This window comes from Miniopterus natalensis, chromosome 18 (genome assembly GCF_054644295.1).
Source record: "Miniopterus natalensis isolate mMinNat1 chromosome 18, mMinNat1.hap1, whole genome shotgun sequence".
NCBI lineage: Eukaryota > Metazoa > Chordata > Mammalia > Chiroptera > Miniopteridae > Miniopterus > Miniopterus natalensis.
Genome location: NC_142098.1, coordinates 26,556,817 through 26,577,075, shown reverse-complemented (window position 1 = coordinate 26,577,075; position 20,259 = coordinate 26,556,817). Strand labels below are relative to the sequence as shown.

Below are 20,259 nucleotides of genomic sequence, written 5' to 3'. Positions count from 1 at the left end.
AAATGGATTTTATTTCATTTGGAACTTCTAGAAACATATACAAAATTGCAGTGAGGATGAAGGCAAAAGAAAATATTTTCAAACTGAAGCACCAAGCCATGTGTCATCATGGATGCTGTAAAAGGAAAAAATACCCAGTGACTGTCGGCATCTGGCAACCAAGGTTCCCTAGCCTGACGCCATCATTTTCTTGGCAGGTAGGAAGCTGCTCCCAGTACCAGGCAACCTTGCTTTGCATCATTTGCTCTTTTCTTCCAGTGCACCACAAGAGGGCAGTCTCTCCTCACGTTCCAGCTCTATGGAGCTGCGCTTAACAAGTTCAAGGTGAAATAAGAATATTGTGCCAAAATCGTTCACCAAAGTAAATCGAACTCTAGGTTTACAATTTTATCCCAGAAATTGTGGGACCAAATACATCCTCAAAAGGAAAGTTACCAGTTTAGCAATGATACAGGAAAAACTTTCCAGATGGTCATATAGATCAGAAATAAAGCAGTGTTTGTAAGAATTGTAAGGCTGTTTTTTAAGAATTGGGGTACTATTTCTTTTCTTGAATTCAGTCATTGTAGCAAATTGTAGTATACAGATAGTTGTTTTATTTCTACAGACAGTACATTAGAAAATTGAGTTAAAGGAGACTTTTATTAGCTTTTCATTTCAGGGTATCTGTGCACACTGTATACAAGTAATAGGAGTTAAAGGAAGAATAACCACACTCATATGAGGCATATCAGTCACTATGCAGTAACTAAAACCAATGTATATCACAAACAAGCATAGATTACTAACTACTAAACAAGTCCCTCAGGTCCGACAGATTAAGTCATTGCTTTCTCTGGGGAATTCCCTTTTGCTGTAAACCACAGAGAGGTAATGAAAAGAAAAATAAATCATTCGATGCTTTCTAGCCAGATTTAACCCTAAAGATTTATCCCTAAAAGAGGGATTAAGTTGTGTGCACGACCTTAAAGAATATTGTCTAGCATCTTTCTGTACCTTTCCCTACTTTATATTTTGAGTGGCCTCTTGAACCTAATCAGATTTTGCCATGATAGCAATTGTAAGAATCAGTTATGTTTAATAAAACTACCCAAAAATGTATGAATAGTCTATTCTCTCCCCTTGTGTTTTAAGAAAAACACAAATCTTAAAAACTAAAGGAAGCCTGAAAAAGATACCTAGATTTGGCTACATTTTAGAAGGAAATCAAGTCCTGTGTATCTTACTCTCTGGCTTTGATCTGGTTTTCGGGTGGGATGGATTTGCCCAAGTGATGACCCACAGAAAGGCCAAACTTCTTGTTTTTCTGCTGTTCCTGGACCTCCTTTTTCATTAAGAATCCTGCCTGGAAGTTTAGGTCAAAGAAACCAGTAGGAGCAAAATACAGTGCAGTCTCATCCCAAATATTCTCCAGCCGTTTCTTCCATCCTTCCAGGATCTGAAGGCGGGTATCCGCGGGAACATGCCCAATGCTGTATGTCAGTTGAGGTTCTAAGACCTGGAAGCCACAGAAATGCAGGGTGCCACTCTGGGGATACACAAAGCACAAAGGCGAGTCACGTACAAACCCCTAACAGCCTGTACCATATGCAAATCACAAAGGTTAATCCGGGCTTCCCAATAAGACCCTCTGATGTGGAGGCCTGAGGCACCCTGGAGAATCCGTTTAGAGCTCTATTCTCTCGCTTTCTGCTCTTCATACCTAGCTGTTACCTATTTTTAGCCTATTCAGCTGTGCTCTTCTTTTTTTTATCTTTATTGTTGAAAGTATTATAGATATCCCCTTCCCCCCCCCCCCACTGATCCCCTCCATCCTGCATCTGCCTCCCCCCCCCCAGCCTTCACCACACTATTGTCTGTCCATGGGTTATGCATACATGCATATAAATTCTTTGATTAATCTCTCCCCACCCAATCCCCCACCCCCGCCTTCCCACTGAGATCCCGCAGTCTGCTCCATGCTTCTATGTCTCTGGATCTATTTTGTTCCTCAATCTATTTTATTAGATTCTACACATGAGTGAGATCATGTAAAATGGAATCAGGAAGAATCAGAAAACTTGAATAGGTTAATAACAACTGATGAAATTGAAGCAGTAATAAAAAAACTCGCAGCAAACAAAAACCCTGGTCTGGATGACTTCACAGGGGAGCTTTCTAATTCTTTAAGTTGTAGAGTTAGACAGTTTACTAAAAATTTTTCTTGCTTTTTGAGGTAGGCCTGTAGCGCTATGAACTTCCCTCTTAGGACTGCTTTCGCTGTGTCCCATTGATTTTGGGTGGTTGTGTGTTCATTTTATTTGTTCCCAGGAAGTTTTTGATTTCTTTCTTGATCTTATTGGTAACCCACTCATTGTTTAATAACATGTTATTTAGCCTCCATGTGTTTGAATGTTTTTGAGTGTTTTTACTGTAGTTGATTTCTAATGTCATGCCCTTGTGATCTGAGATGCTTGATATGATTTCAATATTCTTGAACTTGTAGATACTTGTTTTGTGTCCTAACATGTGGTCTATCTTTGAGAATGACCCATGTGCACTTGAGAGGAATGTATATTCTGCAGCGTTGGGGTAAAATGTTCTGTAAATATCAATTAAATCATCTGATTTAGTGTGCCCTTTAGTCACCCTTTCTGTGTTGACTTTTTGTCTGGAAGATCTATCCAGTGAAGTCAGTGGGGTGTTAAAGTCCATGACTATGACTGTATTGCTGTTGATCTCTCCCTTAAAATCCTTGAAGTTATTATTGATAGGTCCTGACTTATTGCCATTTTAATTCTTTATGCCTATGTTTCTCTGTTTCTTATTATTATTACAGCAGTCCCTTTAACATTTCCTGAAATTGGTGGTGATAAACTCCTTTAGCCTTTTTTGGTCTGGAAAGCTCTTTATTTCACCATCTATTTTGAATGATAGCTTTGCTGGATATAGTAGTCTTGGTTTCAGATCCTTGTTTTGCACTACTTTAAATACTTCATGCCATTCCCATCTGGCCCGTAGAGTTTGATGAGAAATCATCTGACGGCCTTATGGGAGCTCCTTTGTAGGTATCAGATTGCTTTTCTCTTGCTGCCTTTAATATTCTCTCTGTCTAGAATTTTTTGGCATTTTAATTATGATGTGTCTGGGCATGGCCCTCTTTGGATTCTTCTTGCTTGGGACTCTCTGTGCCTTCTGAACTTGTGTGACTTTTTCCTTCACCAGGTTAGGGAAGTTTTCTGCCATTATTTCTTCAAACAGGTTCTCTAACCCTTGCTTACTTTTGACCTCTTCTGGCACTCATATGATATGAATATTGTTATGTTTCATGCTGTCCCACAGCTCCCTTAGACTATCCTCCTTTTTTTAAATTGTTTTTTCTTTTTGGATCTCTGGTTGAGTGATTTTTTTTTCTACCCTGTGTTCTAATTCGCTGATCCGACCCTCAGCTTCCTCTAATCTGCTGTTTATTCCTTCCAATGTATTATTTCTGCTATGTTGTTCTTAATTTCCTTCATAGTTTCCATATCTTTTTCCATGCTGTTGAGGATCCTTATAATCAGCATTCTGAACTCTATATCTGATAGATTGCTTATCTCCATTTCATTTAGCTCTTTTTCTGGAGACTTCTCTTGTTCTTTCATTTGAGGCTTGTGTGTTTGTCTCCCCATTTTGGCTGCCTGTTGGGGTTTGTTTCTATGTATTAGGTAGATCTGCTAGGACTCTCAGTCTTTTTGGAGGCTCTCTGGTGCAGGTCAGTGTCCAACACAGTTTATGACTGGCCCTGAGTACCGTGTTTGGAGCTATCAATAACCCTCGGCTTGAGGTCTCCTCTGCTGGGGCTGGGTGCGTTTGCCAGGACCAAGATGCACACCAAAGTCTGCTTTTCCAAGGCCCGGGTCCAGAAGCAGATCAGGAAAAGACTCAAAGCACTCTGAGGTCTGCCTCTGCCTGCAGGCTGATTAATCTGATTCTCTTAATGAGCCTCAGTCTGTAGAAACTCCTCTGGGTAGAGCGAGAGGTTTTACAGCAGGGTGGGGTAATTGCTTCCCCTTCAGGCAAAAGCTGCTTGGAAGGTAAATGTCTACTTGAGAAAGAGGTCCTCTACAGTATCGGGGAATGACTCGGCACAGGAATCCAGATGGGTGCCTTCTGATCTCTATCTCCAGAGCCTACAACCCTAGATTATCTTCATACAGCTCCAGACTACTCTGCCCTCCCTCTGCTGGAGCCCAAGGTGAGTGGCTGCACATGAAACTTTGTGCATTGGCTCTTTAAGAGGGTACCTGCATTTCCAGCTATCTCTTCCTGGCAGACAGAAACCCAACAGCTTTTCACAGCCAGATGTTATGTGGGCGCCTTTCTCAGTCCTCGTGCTCTTGGCTGGGCAGCCCAGCCTGGGGTTTAGGCCCGAGTCCTCAGTGGGAACCCCCCACAGCTGAGATATCCCCCGGGACCTTCAGCTGTTGCCTGTGGGAGCCCGGGCAGCCCTCTTGTGACTCCGCACTTCCCACCAGTCTCTGGGCTGTCTCCCCTTTTCCTCTTTGGTTATGAGGGTGCTCCCCAGCTCACTTCAGTTGCAGCTGATTACCCAGGATGGTTTTTTGATATTTTAGTTGTAATTCCAGTTTGGTCTGGGGAGAGTGTCAGTGTACCTTCCACTCAGTCCACTGCCATCTTTAATCACTCTGTGCTCTTCTTTATATGAATAAAACCTTAAAACGGTGCCAGCCTGGGATCCTCTGCCAAAAGTGCCAGGAGTTCATCCCAGGCAGCGTGGCTCAGTCAGCTGGGCATTGTCCATGCACTGAAATGTTGCTGGTTAGATTCATGATCAGGACACATGCCTGGGTTTCAGGCTTGATCCCCGGTCAGGGTGCATATGGGAGGCAGGCAGTCGGTGTTTTGCCTTCAGGTGAATGTTTCTCTCCCTCTCCCTTCTTCTCTAAAAAAATCAGTTAAAAAATCTTTTTTTAAAAATGCACCAGAAGTTCCATTCCACAAGGGAGATTTGCAGCTGCTTGGCAGCTGACTCCTGCCTGCTTTTCCCTGCCTCTCCATAGAACTAGGTGAGTCTTAATGAATGGTCCTTACCATTTATCTTCCAACAGTAATGTTAATTCTCCAATATTATAGGTGACCACCTCATTTGCTCTTCTCTCCACCCCTCTTCCTTAGAAGAGATAATTTGGAGAGTCCAGTGACCACCAAAAAGCATATTTCAGACTTCAGTTTACTTGCTGAACTAAAGCATTTCTTAAAATTGGGGGGTGAGGGGAGCTCTAATGGTCTGTGAGGCTGTAGCACCCACTTGGAGAAAGACAGAAGACTGGAGAGAGAAGTCAGTCATGTGAAGAGACTCAGACCACTTGGTGTTACCAATCTAGGGGTTATCTACACTAGTTATCAGGTAGGAGAGAGCGGTGTGTGGACACGTGCACACGGAGGTTATTCTGTAAGCATGGGGGCCTGGGAGGACAGGTAAGTCTTGAAAGGAAGCTCCCTGTAGTTCTGAATCACTACAATGCTTTCACCACAGGTGTGTTTTCAGTTGTTATCTTGAGGATTTGGACCCCGTAGAAAGTTTAATTAATTAATCTCCCTTAAGGTTCACTGAAAATGAGGTACCTGAATTGGCCAGAGAATGATATTCATGTCCCCGTGGACACCCTGCAGAGAGTACATTGATTCGCTGCCGCCAGTGGTTATGGACAGCACTGTTTTCTTATTCTGTAAAAGAAAAGTCATCACCTGAGCATCTCCTTGGTGACAGGAAGTTAATGAAACAGCCCCAGGGAAAGAACACACATCCACCCATCTGTTGTTGATGTTACTTCCTACGCTGGCTCCTCAGAGGCAAGGAGTATGACTCTGCAGAAGTACCAGCCTGGAAGATGGGGCCACAGGCAGGTGCGCAGGGACAAGCCAAGGATGCCATACTCCTGGGTGTGGCAAATCCAGGGAAGGTTGTCACGGAAATGCAAGATCAGTGTTGACTGCTAGTGCCAAATATGAGTTATCTGTTTATTGTTTTATTATGTCTCACCATAATACCTAGATACCTAGGCAAGTATCTAGGCATGTAATCTAGAAGGTCTCAAAATGTTTCCTGCATAGTATCTGTGTCTCTGAAAAACAAAGACAGACTATTTCTTTTTATTATGGAAAATTTCAATATAAAGAAAATAGTACAGTTGACCCTTGAACAATGCAAGGGTTAGGTGGCACCACCCTCAAAGTAGTCAAAAATCCATATATTACTTTTGTCTGCCTAAAAACTTAACTACTCATAGCCTACTGTTGACCGGAAGCCTTACCAATAACGTAAACAGTTGATTAACACATATTTTGTATGTTATATGTACTATATACTGTATTCTTAGAATAAAGTAAGCTAGACAAAAGAAGATGTTAATTTAGAAAACATAAGGAAAAGGAAATACATTTACAGTATTTATTTTTTTAAAAATCCACGTATAAGTGGACCCGTACAGTTCAAACCTGTGTTATCCAAAGGTCAACTGTATAATGAAGCATCTACCACCCAGCTTCAACTCTCAGTAGTTTGCCATTCTAGTTTTATCTAATCCCCTTACCCCTTACCTGTATTTTAAAACAAATCCTAATCATGTCAAAATATCTGTTAAAACATAATTATGCATCTCTTCCAAAAGGATCTGAAGCCTGACCTTAGTATCTAATTGTGCTCAAAACTCTGCCTCAGGACTGAATCTCCCCAGCACCCAGCTGTTAGAAAAAGCAGAACCATCCACCTACCCGGAAAGGTCCCTTGTCATACATGGCAGCGTACGTGTAGGCAAACTCCCCAATGAGCACTCGTTCAAACCAGCCTTTCAGGATGGCAGGGACTCCAAACCACTGCAGTGGGAACTGGGGGACAAAGGACAAAGAGGTCAGATCGGGGACCCAAGGCTCAGGGTCCGCACTGAGGGTGAGCCTTTCTTCAAGCCCGTGTCATTCCTTCTGGAGGAGACAGCACATTGAAAGACAAGCGTCATCTTTTGTCAGTCAACCTGACGCTCCTGTTTCTACCTAAAGGTACAAATACTGGGTTGGTCTGAAGAAGGCCACATGCGTATAAGATTTGTTTCTATGAAATCACGTTTGACAATGAAGTTTTAGACAGCAAGCCTGCAAACAAATATGTGATGCCTAAATGACTCTTTTGTCAAGTGCTTGCTTTAAAATAGGTGTAGTATCAAAAATATGAGGCATGTACCTTGTGCTCACAGATGTAAAATCGTACCAGTTAGAATAAACATAGCCACTCACATTTGCAAACAAAATGATCAGTGTGACTAAGGTTTATCAGGGGATTCCCATGAGAGAGTCTTGTGCCTTTTGTCCTCATAAAAGCAGAGCAAGCACTGTACCGGTATTTCTCTCCTTGACTCATGATTCAAAGGCAGTGACAACTGGAACAAGCCCAGAAGAAAACAACTAGGACACAGAAGGAATTTGTAGGAACCAGTCCCTCTCTCTTTGAAGGGTTGCTGACCTACAGGAAAGGAAGGGGCTGAGGAAGCAGGGTTTTAGAACAGAAAGAACGCAGGATTGAAAGTGAGTGGTGTTCTCACCCTGAATCCGTCACTAACTCGATGCCTGACCTTTGCCGCACGAGCCCCAGACCTTCTCTAGTAGCTTCTCCCGTTCTCACATTTATGACTCTCCAATTGAGAGGGACCAGATCCACAGCTGTTAGGAAGGATGGGTAGGGTGTGCAGGCAACTAGATTTGCTTCCCTGTGGATGTTCTGCGGTTAGGGTTGAAAATAGACTTGTTTGGTTGGCTTGCAGGGTATTAAGAGCTTACTCTCCCTCAAGTTATTTTCGGAGAAGTGAGTAAACTGAGCAGGGGACGAGCCCATAGGGCACGTTGGTATGAATTAAAGCACTCCTTCCCAGGACACTTTATTTCCATGTTGACAAACTGTCACACATAGTACACTGATTTTTCTAGAATTACACTTTTCCTGTCATCTGTTGGGAAAGTGTTATAATAAATATACAAATCTGCATTGCCCTTTAGTATGTTGCTATTTTGCAGTGACAACCTGCACAGTTGTACTGACAGTAAAGAAAATGTATGCATCAGATGGTAGCTAAATTAAAAGACCACTGACTTCTTTTCCAATTCTAAAATATGGTGATTCTAAGATGCGGAATTGAAAGCTGCTACTGCTGCTGCCTTGGCTGCATTAGGATAAGATGCAGTAGACAACCTGGACCAAGAAGGCATCCTTTGTGGCTAATGGTGTGTGGCTTTGACTCGTAACAACAGGCCTGGGGTAGAACAAGACTTCAGAGGTTGGATTCTTTGCAGATGACTGAATACTTGCAAAAACCACAGCCAGTATCACCCTTATGACATTTCCAATGTCATATAAGTTCCATGTTCAAGATCAAGAAGCTAATTGGAATTGGTAGAAGTAAAGTCATTGAGTACCGTCTGGCATTCTCAAAAAAAGATGACTGACAAGGAACCTAGGCATTGCCAGTACTGACTGCTAAACGGCGAGGCAGCTTCCAGAAGAAAGCTACGGTTTGCTGCTGAAACCCAGTAAGCAGGACAGTGCATATCAGCTGGGAAGCTCCACAATGGCAGAGAAGTCAATCTCATGAATCGCTCCACAAACTGATCAGGGTGCTTACAGAGAGGGAAAGAACTGCAGACTTCACTGAGAGATTCCATGAATCACTCACTGATTCACTGCAGCATCATTTACAATAGCCAACATATGAAAGGAACTTACATATCCATTAACAGACAAACAGGTAAAGAAGATGTGGTACATAAACCACAATGGAGTATTACTCAGCCATGAAAAGAATGAAATCTTACCATTTGTGACAACATGGATGGGACCTGGAGGGTATTATGCTAAGTGAAATAAGTCAGACAGAGAAAGACAACTACCATACGATTTCACTTTTATGTGGAATCTAAAGAACAAATAAATGAAAAACTAAAATAGAAACATACTCATAATTACAGAGAACAGAATGATTGTTGCCAGAGGGGAAGGGGCTTAGGAGCTGGCTATAAATGGTGACGGGATTAACAAGTACCTATTGGCAGTTACAAAATAGTCACGGGGATGTAAAGTACAGCGTAGAGAATATAGTCAATGATGTTGTAATAACTGTGTATGGTCCCAGGTGGGTACAGGATTTACAGGGGGAATCACTTCATAAGTTATATAAATATGCCTAACCACTATGCTGTGCACCTGAAACTAATATAATATTGAACATCAACTATAATTGAAAAATTAAAATAAAAAAAACACTAATTGAAAAAAAGATTAAGACCGATGCCATCTTTGAAGTCGCATTTATATTTTCAAGGTAATATGGCCCCAGTCACAGTACCTATAAATCTGTGCAATGCTGCACGTTTGAAGGAATCACCTTTCTTTACAGAGAATGTGGTAAAGGGGGTAAGTGAGTTTTCTAAGATCACGTGGCTAATTAGGTGGCAAGTCTAGGACAATAAGAATTCAAGTATCCTGCCCTGCCTGGTGTGGCTCAGTTGGTCGGAGCGTCATCCCATGCATTGAAGGGCTGGGGCTTCGATCCCTGGTCAGGGCACACACCCAGGTTGCAGGTTCAATCCCCAGTTGGGGTGCATACAGGAGGCAACCAATCCATGTCCCTCACATTGATGTTTCTCTTTCTCTCCAGCCCCCCTTTCCCTTCCTCTCTCAACTCTAAAAACACATCCTCAGGTGAAGATTAAAAAGAAGAAGAATTTAAGTGCCCCGACACCCCTTCTGATGTCCTACCACACCTGAAAAATCACAAGGTCTGCAGCTTCCAGCTTCTTTTGTTCAGCCACAATATCTGGGCTCAGGCGGCCTTCTTTATAAGCTAGAACAGACTCGGCCGGATACTGAAAGTTCTCAGGGTCCTTCAGTTTACCTGCAGGGATGAAAGAGAGGGGCTGAGGCCATGCGGCCAAGGTGGGACCAGAGAGCCCACAGGTGAAAAGTTCCACAAAGACCTAATTAAAGGGGGGAGCTGTTCCTGCCTGTGATGTCCTTCCTGGAGATGACAGGATTGAAGTTCATGGCATACAGGTCCGACACAGTGACCTCCCATCCTTTCCTCTTCAAAGCCTCTACAGCAGCCTCCTTCATAGCATAGTTGAAGGACGTCTTCTCGGCATGGGCCAGTACAATCAGTGCTTTTCTGGCTGTTTAGACACATGCAAAGCATATGGGGGGGAAAATCAGTTTTTGTTTTAAACTATCCCACTAACACACCACATATAGCCATAACTTATTAGCAGATTAAAGACCTAAATTTTTGTAAAATAAAACTATTAGAATAGTATAGGAGGAAAGGGAGAATTTGTATCACCTCAGGATAGAGAATACTTTTTAAGAAAGACTGAAGATTCAGAAACCATGAAGGAAAAGCTTGACAGCTAGAGTCACATAAAAACAAAAAACAAACGGCGTACTGAAAGGCAGTAAACAGAGTCAAAAGACAAACAACTAGGAACTAGGAGGAGGAATCCTCAATGCTTATCACAGTTCAAATCTGAAAATGCCTACACATAATTAGAAGACAAGTGGTGCAGTGGAAAAGTCAAGCAGATGAACACGCTCTTCACATAGGAGGAAATGCAAATGGCAATACATAAATGAGAAGATGCCCTGCCTGGCCTGTCAGGAAAAGCAAATTAAAATGAGGCATTATTTACCTGTCGGATTGGCAAAACCATTTAGGACAAGCAACATCGAAGGCTATCGAGACTGCACGAGAACTTGGCACATTGCCGGTGAACTGCCTCCGCCTTTAGGGAAATGAATCAGGCTGAATCTCTTAAATTTTAAAAGCACATAGATCTCTCTTTTTTTTTAAATATATATCTTTATTGACTTCAGGGAGAGAGGGAGAGAGAGAGAGAAACATCAGTGATGAGAGAGTCATTGATCGGCCGCCTCCTGCATGCCCTGGACCAGTGATGGAGCCCCCAACCCGGGCATGTGCCCTGACCAGGAATTGAACCTCGATCTCCTGGATCCTAGGTTGAGGCTCAACTGCTGAGCCACGCCCGGCCAGGCAAAGCACATACATCTTTGATATAACTGTCTAACTTCAGAGAATCTGTTCTACAGGCTGAAAGTATTGGGACACAGGAGCAAGGATGGGTTTTGTACTGTTTTTTCCATTGACAAAAATTAGAAATAATACAATTGTCTCTTTTAGGGGAGCATTTAAATAAATTATGGTACATACATATATACTGCAGAATATTATGCTATTAACAAGAATGAGTTAACTCTATACTGTGACCTCGAAAGATATCCATGATATATTAACTGACAAAATGAAGTGAATGTGAATCCATTTTTATGAAAAACAAAGAAAGAAGCTACATATAGGTCTTCCCCCAAAACGTATACACACTTTTAACAGCTGACAGCTGTTAAGTGAAATGTATTTCAATAAATACTGCCTTTATAATTATTTCAAAGTGTGTGTCTACATTTTTGGGGGACACTGTATGTAGGTAGATTTGCAGTAAATTGGAAAAATGATGTGGAATGACTGTATGAAACTACTAATAGTTTCCTTAGATAACTAAGAAATGGCAAAGGGGGAGAGGCAGAGGGGAAAGACGAACTTTTTCTTGGCCACCTCTGTACTGATGAAGCTGTTAGAATAAGCCTGCTTTCCTTTTGCAGTAACAGCAATGAGTGGCTGCTTGTGTATGTGCTAGGCACTGCTCTTAAGTGCTTTGCACTTTTTCAGTTATCACGGTGGCCCTATGAGGTAGATACTGTTAGTATCCCCATATTATGGATGAGAAAACTGAGGCACAGAAAAGTTAAGCAAGTTGCTACCCGATTTTACATAGTAAGTGGGGAAGCTGGAATGATCTAAAGTGCAGAGACATAAGTAAACCCATGCTATCATGTGGGGGATGTGGGGAGGAGCACCAGGGACCCGCAGCTCACCACCAGCGTTTCTCCTAAGCACGGTGCCCGTTTCATACCTTGCTGATGCTTAACAGGGGTGACTGTGGGTGGAGCTGGGAGAGACCGAACTGGCAACATTTCTTGTTTGAAGAAAACTAGAAAGGAGCGCTTAAGCCTTCAGTTCTCTGCCTGCTTTTATTATGAACCACACCTGGCATGGGCAGCTCCTGTTAGGTTAAATTCAGTCACGTGTACGCGTCAGGCCCCTGAACACACCAAAATGAGGGTCTCCAAGCTTGCTCCTGGCATATCTGACTTGGTGGAATATAAGTTTGATGAGGAGTTAAATGCTGTGACTTATCTGCTTCAGAAGGCCTGGGAAAATGGAAAGGAATTTCTGAAGCTGCCTAAACAAATTTCCACCGCCGACTCGACTCATGGGCTGAACACTACGGGGAGAAGGGGGAGTGCGTTAAGCTCTGTCCTGCATTTTCTTTGTCATTTACCTTGGCTCAGTCATATCAGTGTTTACTGAACACTGCTTCGCTGATTTTTACTCTCTCGGCTTATCTGCTGTCAATATATACATTTACTTCTTACCAATATTAACAAGCATTTCCTAGGTAGTAAAACAAAGTTGCGTCCCAGAAAATACGGAAGTCAGGACACCTATGCCTTGCTTTTAAGATGAGACACTAGCCCAGCCGGGCCTGGCTCAGCGGCTGAGCATCGACCTAGGATCCAGGAGATCGAGGTTCCATTCCTGGTCAGGGCCCATGCCAGGGTTGCAGGCTCCATCCCCGGTCGCCGGCGTGCAGGAGGCAGCTGATCAATGACTCTCTCATCATTGATGTTTCTCTCTCCCTCTCCCTTCCTCTCTGAAATCAATAAACATAAGTTTAAAAAAAAAAAAAAAGACACAAACAGGAAGAACTTATCTGCAAGAAATATAACTGCCCTGGCAGGGTAGCTCATTTAGAGCATTGTCCGATAGCATGTGCCAAGATTGTGGGTTTGATCCCAGGTCAGGGCACGTACAAGCATCAAGCAATGAATGTCAAGCAATGAATGCATCAAGAAGTGGAACAACAAATCAGTGTTTCCCTCCCCCCTTTCCTTTCACTCTCTTTCTAAAGTCAACAAGTTAAAAAAAAGGGGGGGGGGGGAGAATTTACCCAAAGAGAGCTGATTAAAACACCAACCCAAAAAACCAGCGGCCTTGGCCCGAGAGGAGAGGCAAGGGACAGTTCCCCGGGGAGCCTGTCGTCTGTGGGGCCGGCGGGTTAGGAAAGGCCTTCAGGAGGAGCTGCTGCGGGCTGAGTCTCCTGGGGGCGAGCGGGACGTCCCGGGCAGCAGCGGCTGCAGGATGAGGTGCATTTCTGCTTGTCCTGCACCCGTTTTCCTATCGGAGGGAGCGACCGCGTCTCAGCGGCCCGCAGTCTCCCTGCGCGGCTTCTCCGCCAGGCGCGGGAGGCAGGTCCCCTCCCCTGGGTGTGCTGGGGGCGACGGAGGGAGGAGCTCCCCGCTCCGGGGCTCGTCCCGGGACCCTAACGCCTTCGCTTCTCGCGTTTTGCGTCCAGGAAGGACCTCGGGCGAGCGGGTCCTGGCGCCGCGGGGGGCGGGCTGCGCGCCGCGGGACTCACCGGCCATGGCTCGGGCGGGCTGCGGGCTGGGGCTGCGGGCTGCGGGCTGGGGATGCCGCGAGGTTGCAGGAGCCTTTGGGTGCTGAGGGCGGGGCAGGGCGGCTTTATATCTGGCCTCGCCCAACCCGGGCCCCTCACGCCTGGCATCCGGGGCCCCGGGCCCCGGGGCGGGGCCTGTCCTGGCTGCCTTTCCAGGGAGGGAGGGGAGCCTGGGGCGTGGGGTAGGGGCCCCTGGAGGTGGGAGAAGGGTGCCCTGGGGGTGAGAGGGCGGTGCGGGGGGCCTCGTGGGGCGGGGGGGGGCAGGAGGCGCGCCCCTAGGGCCACAGTCCTGCAAACAGCGGGGGGCCCCAGGAGGAAGTTTCCGAGGGAGCCCTGGGGGGGCGGGGCAGCCCCTTTGTTTCTCTCTGGGCCCCGGGGAAACTGCCCCCGCACTTGGCATGGGGAGACACGAGGGCGGTGCGGGCGACCGCGGCTGTTTAGTTTTAGATTCGCTGACTCACGGTGACGGGGGTGGAAGCGTCGGGGGCGGGGGGCGCGTCCGAGGCGGCCTGGGGCGCGCTCCGGGAAAGCGCGCTGGGGGCGGGGGGCGCGTCCGAGGCGGCCTGGGGCGCGCTCCGGGAAAGCGCGCTGGGGGCGGGGGGGCGGGTCCGAGTCGGCCTGGGGCGCGCTCCGGGAAAGCGCGCTGGGGCCGGGGGGCGCGTCCGAGGCGGCCTGGGGCGCGCTCCGGGAAAGCGCGCTGGGGCCGGGGGGCGGGGGGCGCGTCCGAGGCGGCCTGGGGCGCGCTCCGGGAAAGCGCGCTGGGGGCGGGGGGCGGGGGGCGCGTCCGAGGCGGCCTGGGGCGCGCTCCCGGAAAGCGCGCGGGGGGCGGGGGGCGGGGGGCGCGCTCCGGGAAAGCGCGCTGGGGCCCGCGGGCGGGTCCGAGTCGGCCTGGGGCGCGCTCCGGGAAAGCGCGCTGGGGGCGGGGAGCCCCTGCGCGTCACAATCGGGGGACTCGTTGGCTGCCCGCCCCCCCCCCCCCCCCCCCCCCCAGCTAGTCCAGGGCCGGTCGGGGAGGCAGCAGGGACAGAAGCACCCAAAGGCGAGGCCGGGACGTGCGGTTTTAGTGGCTTTGCACAGCCCCGCTCAGGGCGCCCGGACAGAACCGAGTGAAAGTTACATCTCCGCAAAGTAAAAGTGGTGGCAAAGCCTTCGTCCTACAGAACAGAGAGGAGATCTGTCAAAGGGGAAGGAAAAAGAAAGCGAACCTTAAAGTGATGCCATCAGGAAAGTTACCAATGATAAGACATTTCAGGGGGAAGGGAGGTGGGGAGTGCCCAGGGCCTGAGGGTCAGGTACCCGGGGGGCAGAATGTAAGGGAGCGTGTCTGAAAACTCAGGAGTCAAGTAACTCTTCACTGCAGTGTTTTTATTTTTTTAATTTTTAAATTTTTTTTTTAAATATCTTTATTGATTTCAGAGAGAGGAAAGGAGAGGGAGAGAGAGAGACAGAAACATCAATGATGAGAGTCATTGATCGAGCCCACAACCCGGGCCTGTGCCCTGACCGGGAATTGAACCTCTATCTCCTGGATCCTAGGTCAACGCTCAACCGCTGAGCCACACCCCGCTGGGCTCAATGCAATGTTTTTAACAATCAGTTTGCTGGAAAAAGTCATGCTGGACAAAATAGACACATGTTAAAAAAGACAGGATTGGGTAATACTGTTTCGGGAGAAATGCGTCAGTATCAACTGTGCCAAGTCATGTTGACACCACAGCAGCGGGAGAAGTCAGTTAATTCTGATTATTTTGTTAACAAAACCCAACTGAGTAAATTTTAAAGATTTTATTGGCTTTACACAGCAATTCATGAATCAGGCAGCATCCAGGCCGGCAGGCAGATAGAAAATTGTTCACGGGAGCTGTACAAAATCAAAGACCTTTACAGGCAGAGGGAGCGGGAACAAGGAAGTTCTAGTTGGCAGAAGTGCTCGTTATTGCAGTTACCTTCCTTTAGCTCATGGTGGGAGGCTACCAGGCAGGTTACGTAACTAGTATGATCAGGCACTTTTAAAAAATATATATATCTTTATTGATTTCAGAGAGAGGAAGGGACAGGGAGAGAGATAGAAACATCAATGATGAGAGAGTCATCGGTCGACTGCCTCCTGCACGCCCCCGACTGGGGTTCGAGCCCACAACCCGGGCAATCAAACCCCGACCTCCTGGATCCTAGGAGATTTACTTTGCAGAGATTTAACTTTTACTCTGTTCTGTTTAGTTGCCCTAAGTAGGACTTCGTAATTAAAATTGCATGTTCTCAATCGCTGAACCATGCCCACCGGGCAATCAGGCACTTCTTGATTAACTGGTTTAGGAGCTTAAGTAGTCCATTTCTGTCCTCAAGTCTGGATTTGGTGATGTGAGGCTTAACATAGGCAGTTCTAGTTTGGGCCTGTTGTCTTATTTTTAACAAATCCACCCTTTGATCAGACTCAGCCTGAGAGATGTGATCAAACATTGAAGGCTTTACAGGTTACAACACTGGGCTCACATTCTCTAAGTCATTCTCTTTGATTCTTTTCTGACGTTCTAGTCTTAGGAAGATCATTTGCTTGGTGGTTAGTGGCTACAATTACACATTTAAAACTGATTTTTTAAAAAATTCTCATCCGAAGATATTTTTTCCATTGTTTTTCAGAGAAAGTGGAAGGGGGAGAGAGAGAGAGAGAGAGAGAGAGAAGGAGAGGGAGAGAGAGAGATCAATAAGAGAGAGAGAGAGAGAGAGAAGAGAGAGAGACATCAACTGGTTGCCTCCCCCATGTGCTGCAGCTGGGCCGGGATGGAGCCTGAAGTCTTCAGTCCGTGGGCCGACACTCTAACCACTGAGTCACACCGTTCAGGGCCATTTAAAACTTTTGAGAGAATTCAGCACACCAAGGAAATACTATGATTATTACAAGTAGGGTAATTAATTCTCAATGTCTGGAGTGCACTTCGGAGCTATGGTTTTCAAGGCCCAGAGCAATCAGAATTAAGTCAGAGACTCATTGAAGCAGTCACTGGCTGATACAGTGATCGTCTGTAGTTCAGTCCCAACCTGCCCTGAAGTGCCAGTCCCAGTGCCGCAAGTGATGTTGGCCGTGGCACGAACACCTCCTTGCTCAGCTAACCGATAATGAGGGGGGCTCTCTTAGTATCAAGAACAACTTTGGCCAGAATCTCTAGGGATTTTGTGGGGCAGCTATTGCTTTAAGCAGCAGATTCTGCAATATTTTCTTTATTTTTTAGTTATTTTTAAAATCCTATTTTAATTTTCCAGTTACAGTTGACTGCAGTATTTTCAAGAGTGAAGGACAGGCTCCTGATCATAGCCTCATTTGCACTTACTCTTAGCCAGGGACCTGCCAAAGGAAGTGACTTTTGAATCATGAATGTCTCCTGGTAATTCCCATTTGAGTCTGTGACTCGGGACTGGAGAGGTGGACAGCCAGTAAAATGTAAGGGTTTGTAGACCACACACGGTTTCATTCTGGTTACCCTGGCCTGGTGTCCCTTTCCATGTACAGAGCCTGGATGCAGGTTCCCTGGATTTGGGGTTGCTAATCAGAGTCGGGAGGGGAATGGACTCCTGAGCTAGGGACCATGGCATGATAGAGGGGGGGCTGAGACTGTTCCAGAGAAACGGAGGCATTGGAAATCAGGGAGAATTTTGTGACGGGCAAAACTATAGGATCATTAGCAGCATTAAGGCAAACCCAGCAGATGTTTGGAGGTTGGATTACCCCACTTTGCAATGGCCTGAGACACATGAACAGTAGAATTACCTTTCCAGGCCAGAGTGAGGCAAAAGAGTGGACCAAAACCAAAAAGCATCATGTAGACCTTCATGATCTAAGAATTTAGAAAAGAGGGAAGGAGGCGTGGAAAGAAACATTTTTGATCTGGCACCTTGGGAAGAAGCAGTCTACTTTGATATCAGCTGCTTCTCTTTCTAGTCCATCGGATTTTGAGGTCTCCAGTGTTTGCACAGAACCAGAGGCCAGGTGGGGCCACCTTCAGTTGTGAAATATGCAGCCATCATTGGACACCTTGTCATTTGACAGTGGTGTCGGTGGTCAGGAGTACCTGGGAGGGTCCGTTCCACGAATCTCACTTTTGCAAAAGCATCAGAGTAATAACTGTCTATAAATGACAAAAGACTTACAATACCTGTGGTTAAAGATCTGATGAGAGTTCATTATAATGGAATTGACAAGGAACTTTGGTTATTTCTGTGATATGTATACTTTTTTTAAAAAAGGACAGTTTATTTATTTTTAGAGAGAGAGGAAGGGCAAATCCAGTTGTTTTCTTACTCATTTTGTGTATCACAGCACCAAGGTTGCGCGTTTGATCCCCGGTCAGGGCACATACAAGAAACAACCAATGAATGCATAAATAAGTGGAACAACAAATCAATGTTTCTCTCTCCAAAATCAGTCAATAAAAATAAATAATAAAATGGACAATACAGTGGCTTTTAGCACATGTGTAGCATTTCACAATGATCACTAGCATCTAATTTTAGAATATTTTCATCCCCCCAAAAGAAACCTGGTACCTATTAGCAATCACTCTTCTTCCTGCCTGTCCCCACCCCGTCTCCACCCTTTGGTTTTAAGGCAACCACTACTCCACTTTCTGTCTCTGTGGGTTTACCCATTCTGGACATCTCATTTGAATGGTATCATACTTTATGTGGTCTTTTGAGATTGTCTTCTTTCATTTAGCATTATGTTTTAAGGTTCATCCATGTTGTAGCATGTATCAGTACTTTGTACCTTTTTATGACTGAATAATATTCCATTGTATGGATATGCCACATTTTGTTTATCCACTTACCAGTTGATGACTGTTTGGGTTGTTTCCACTTTTTGCTGCTATGAATAGTGCTACTATAACATTTGTATACAAGTTTTTCTGTGGACATAGCTATATATTTCTCTTGGGTAGATATCTGGAAGTAGAATTGCTGGTGACTCTATGTTTAACATTTGAGAAACTGCCAAACTGTTTTCCTAGGAAGCTGCACCATTTTACATTTCTACCAGCAATGTACCAAAGGTTTTAGTTTCTCCTCACCAACACTTGTTATTGTCCGTCTTATTGTGACCATGCCATGTGTGCAAAGTGGTATCTCATTGTGGTTTTGAGTTGTATTTCCTTCATGACTAGCGATGCCGAACATCTTTTCATGTAATTGTTGGCCATTTATATATTTCTTTGGAGAAATGTTTATTCAGATCCTTTGCACATTTTAAAATTGGATTGTTGTTTTATCATTGAGTTGTAAGGGTTCTTCATAGAAGTTCCTTATCAGGTAGACAGATTTGCAAATATCTTCTCGCATTCTTTGGGTTGTCTTTTCACTATCTCAGTGGTGCCTTTGGATTCATGTTTCAAATTTTTATGAAGTCTTAATTTACCAAACTTTTTTATTGCTTGTGTTTTTGGTGTCATAGCTAAGAATCATTGCCTAATCCAAGGCCATGAAGATTTATATCTGTGGTTACTTTTACGAGTTTTATAGTTTTAGCTGTTATATTCAGGTTTTTGATCCAAGTAGTTATGTGACTTGTCCATGGCTGGCTATACAGCAAGTTAGAATTTGAACTTGGGCCCTTGGACTCCAGAGCCAACTCCCAGCCGTTACTTGCTATCAGAATTCTTGAGTCTAACTCTGGGTCAACTGCTAGTGCTCTTCTGAACCTTGGTCACCTAATCTTTAAAACTCTGGGTTTGGGCTGCATTGTCTTAAAGGTTCCTTCAGCTTTAATTTGCTGTGAATTTTAAGACTGCCCAATTTCCTTGGTCTTATCTGAGCAGGCCTGTCCCAGGAGTATGTATGGCCCAGTCATTGTGTGTCAACTGAAAACTGTCCTCAGGGCCTCCCGAGTCCCCGGGAAGCAGGCTAGCATCATGGGGCTATAGCAAGTTCTGCTGATAGCCTTCATGATCTAGAAACAAAAAGCAGGGGTAGGAGAATCCTCAGGAGCCCCCCCATCCCCCACTCCCACTGAAAGATCATAAACATCCCCATTAGTGACCTGCTAAGGTACTGCGCCCATGTCTGGTTGCTTTTTTGCACAATAAGTCCCCAAAGCTCTCTTGCTTTTCTGGGCTGTGGATGACAGGATCACAATAGCTCAGAGCCACAGTCGGGTCTGTCTGGGGACCTGGGCACCTGTTGTCCTCTGTGGTTCCTGTGGCTACCAGTCAAGTATCCCTGGAGGGAACAGGTCCTTGGGACTAGGGGAGAAATGCTTCTTCTACTGTAAGCCCCATCCTGTCCTGCCCTTGTCTCACCACCAGTCACTGTTGCACAAAGCACACCGTATGTTGGACTTCCTGTGTGTTCTACTGGAATTTTGTCATGTTATATGTTGTGTCAAGCAGGTCGTTCTCTATTGGGCTTAACCCATTATGGTCACACTGAAATGGCACGCCTTTGTTGTGAAGCGATTTTATCTGATAGAGCAAATCGAGTCTTGGTGTCAGACCATAGAGTTTAAGGAACAGAAGAGCCCCCTCTTCAATGCTTCATCGATCCTGTTCATCCCACTAGTAACTCTTCAGCTTTTGCACGAACACCTTCAGGGAGGGGGAACTCATTTGTTATTTCCAAGAGCAGACTAAGGAAGAAACATTTTTTGCTGCTTGACTATTT

General features: G+C 45.4%; 1 protein-coding gene across 1 annotated transcript; it reads right to left on the bottom strand.

Annotated features, from left to right (window-relative positions):
* On the bottom strand, positions 1-13,612 carry NQO1 (NAD(P)H quinone dehydrogenase 1). The gene is made up of 6 exons (XM_087827492.1): positions 13,573-13,612; positions 10,030-10,194; positions 9,790-9,920; positions 6,757-6,870; positions 5,608-5,709; positions 1-1,528 (listed from the first exon to the last, which is right to left on the bottom strand). Exons 1-6 carry the CDS (start codon positions 13,577-13,579, stop codon positions 1,223-1,225), a joined length of 825 nt encoding a protein of 274 aa, XP_087683618.1. The 5' UTR covers positions 13,580-13,612; the 3' UTR covers positions 1-1,222.
* Between the last annotated feature and the right edge of the window lie 6,647 nt (positions 13,613-20,259).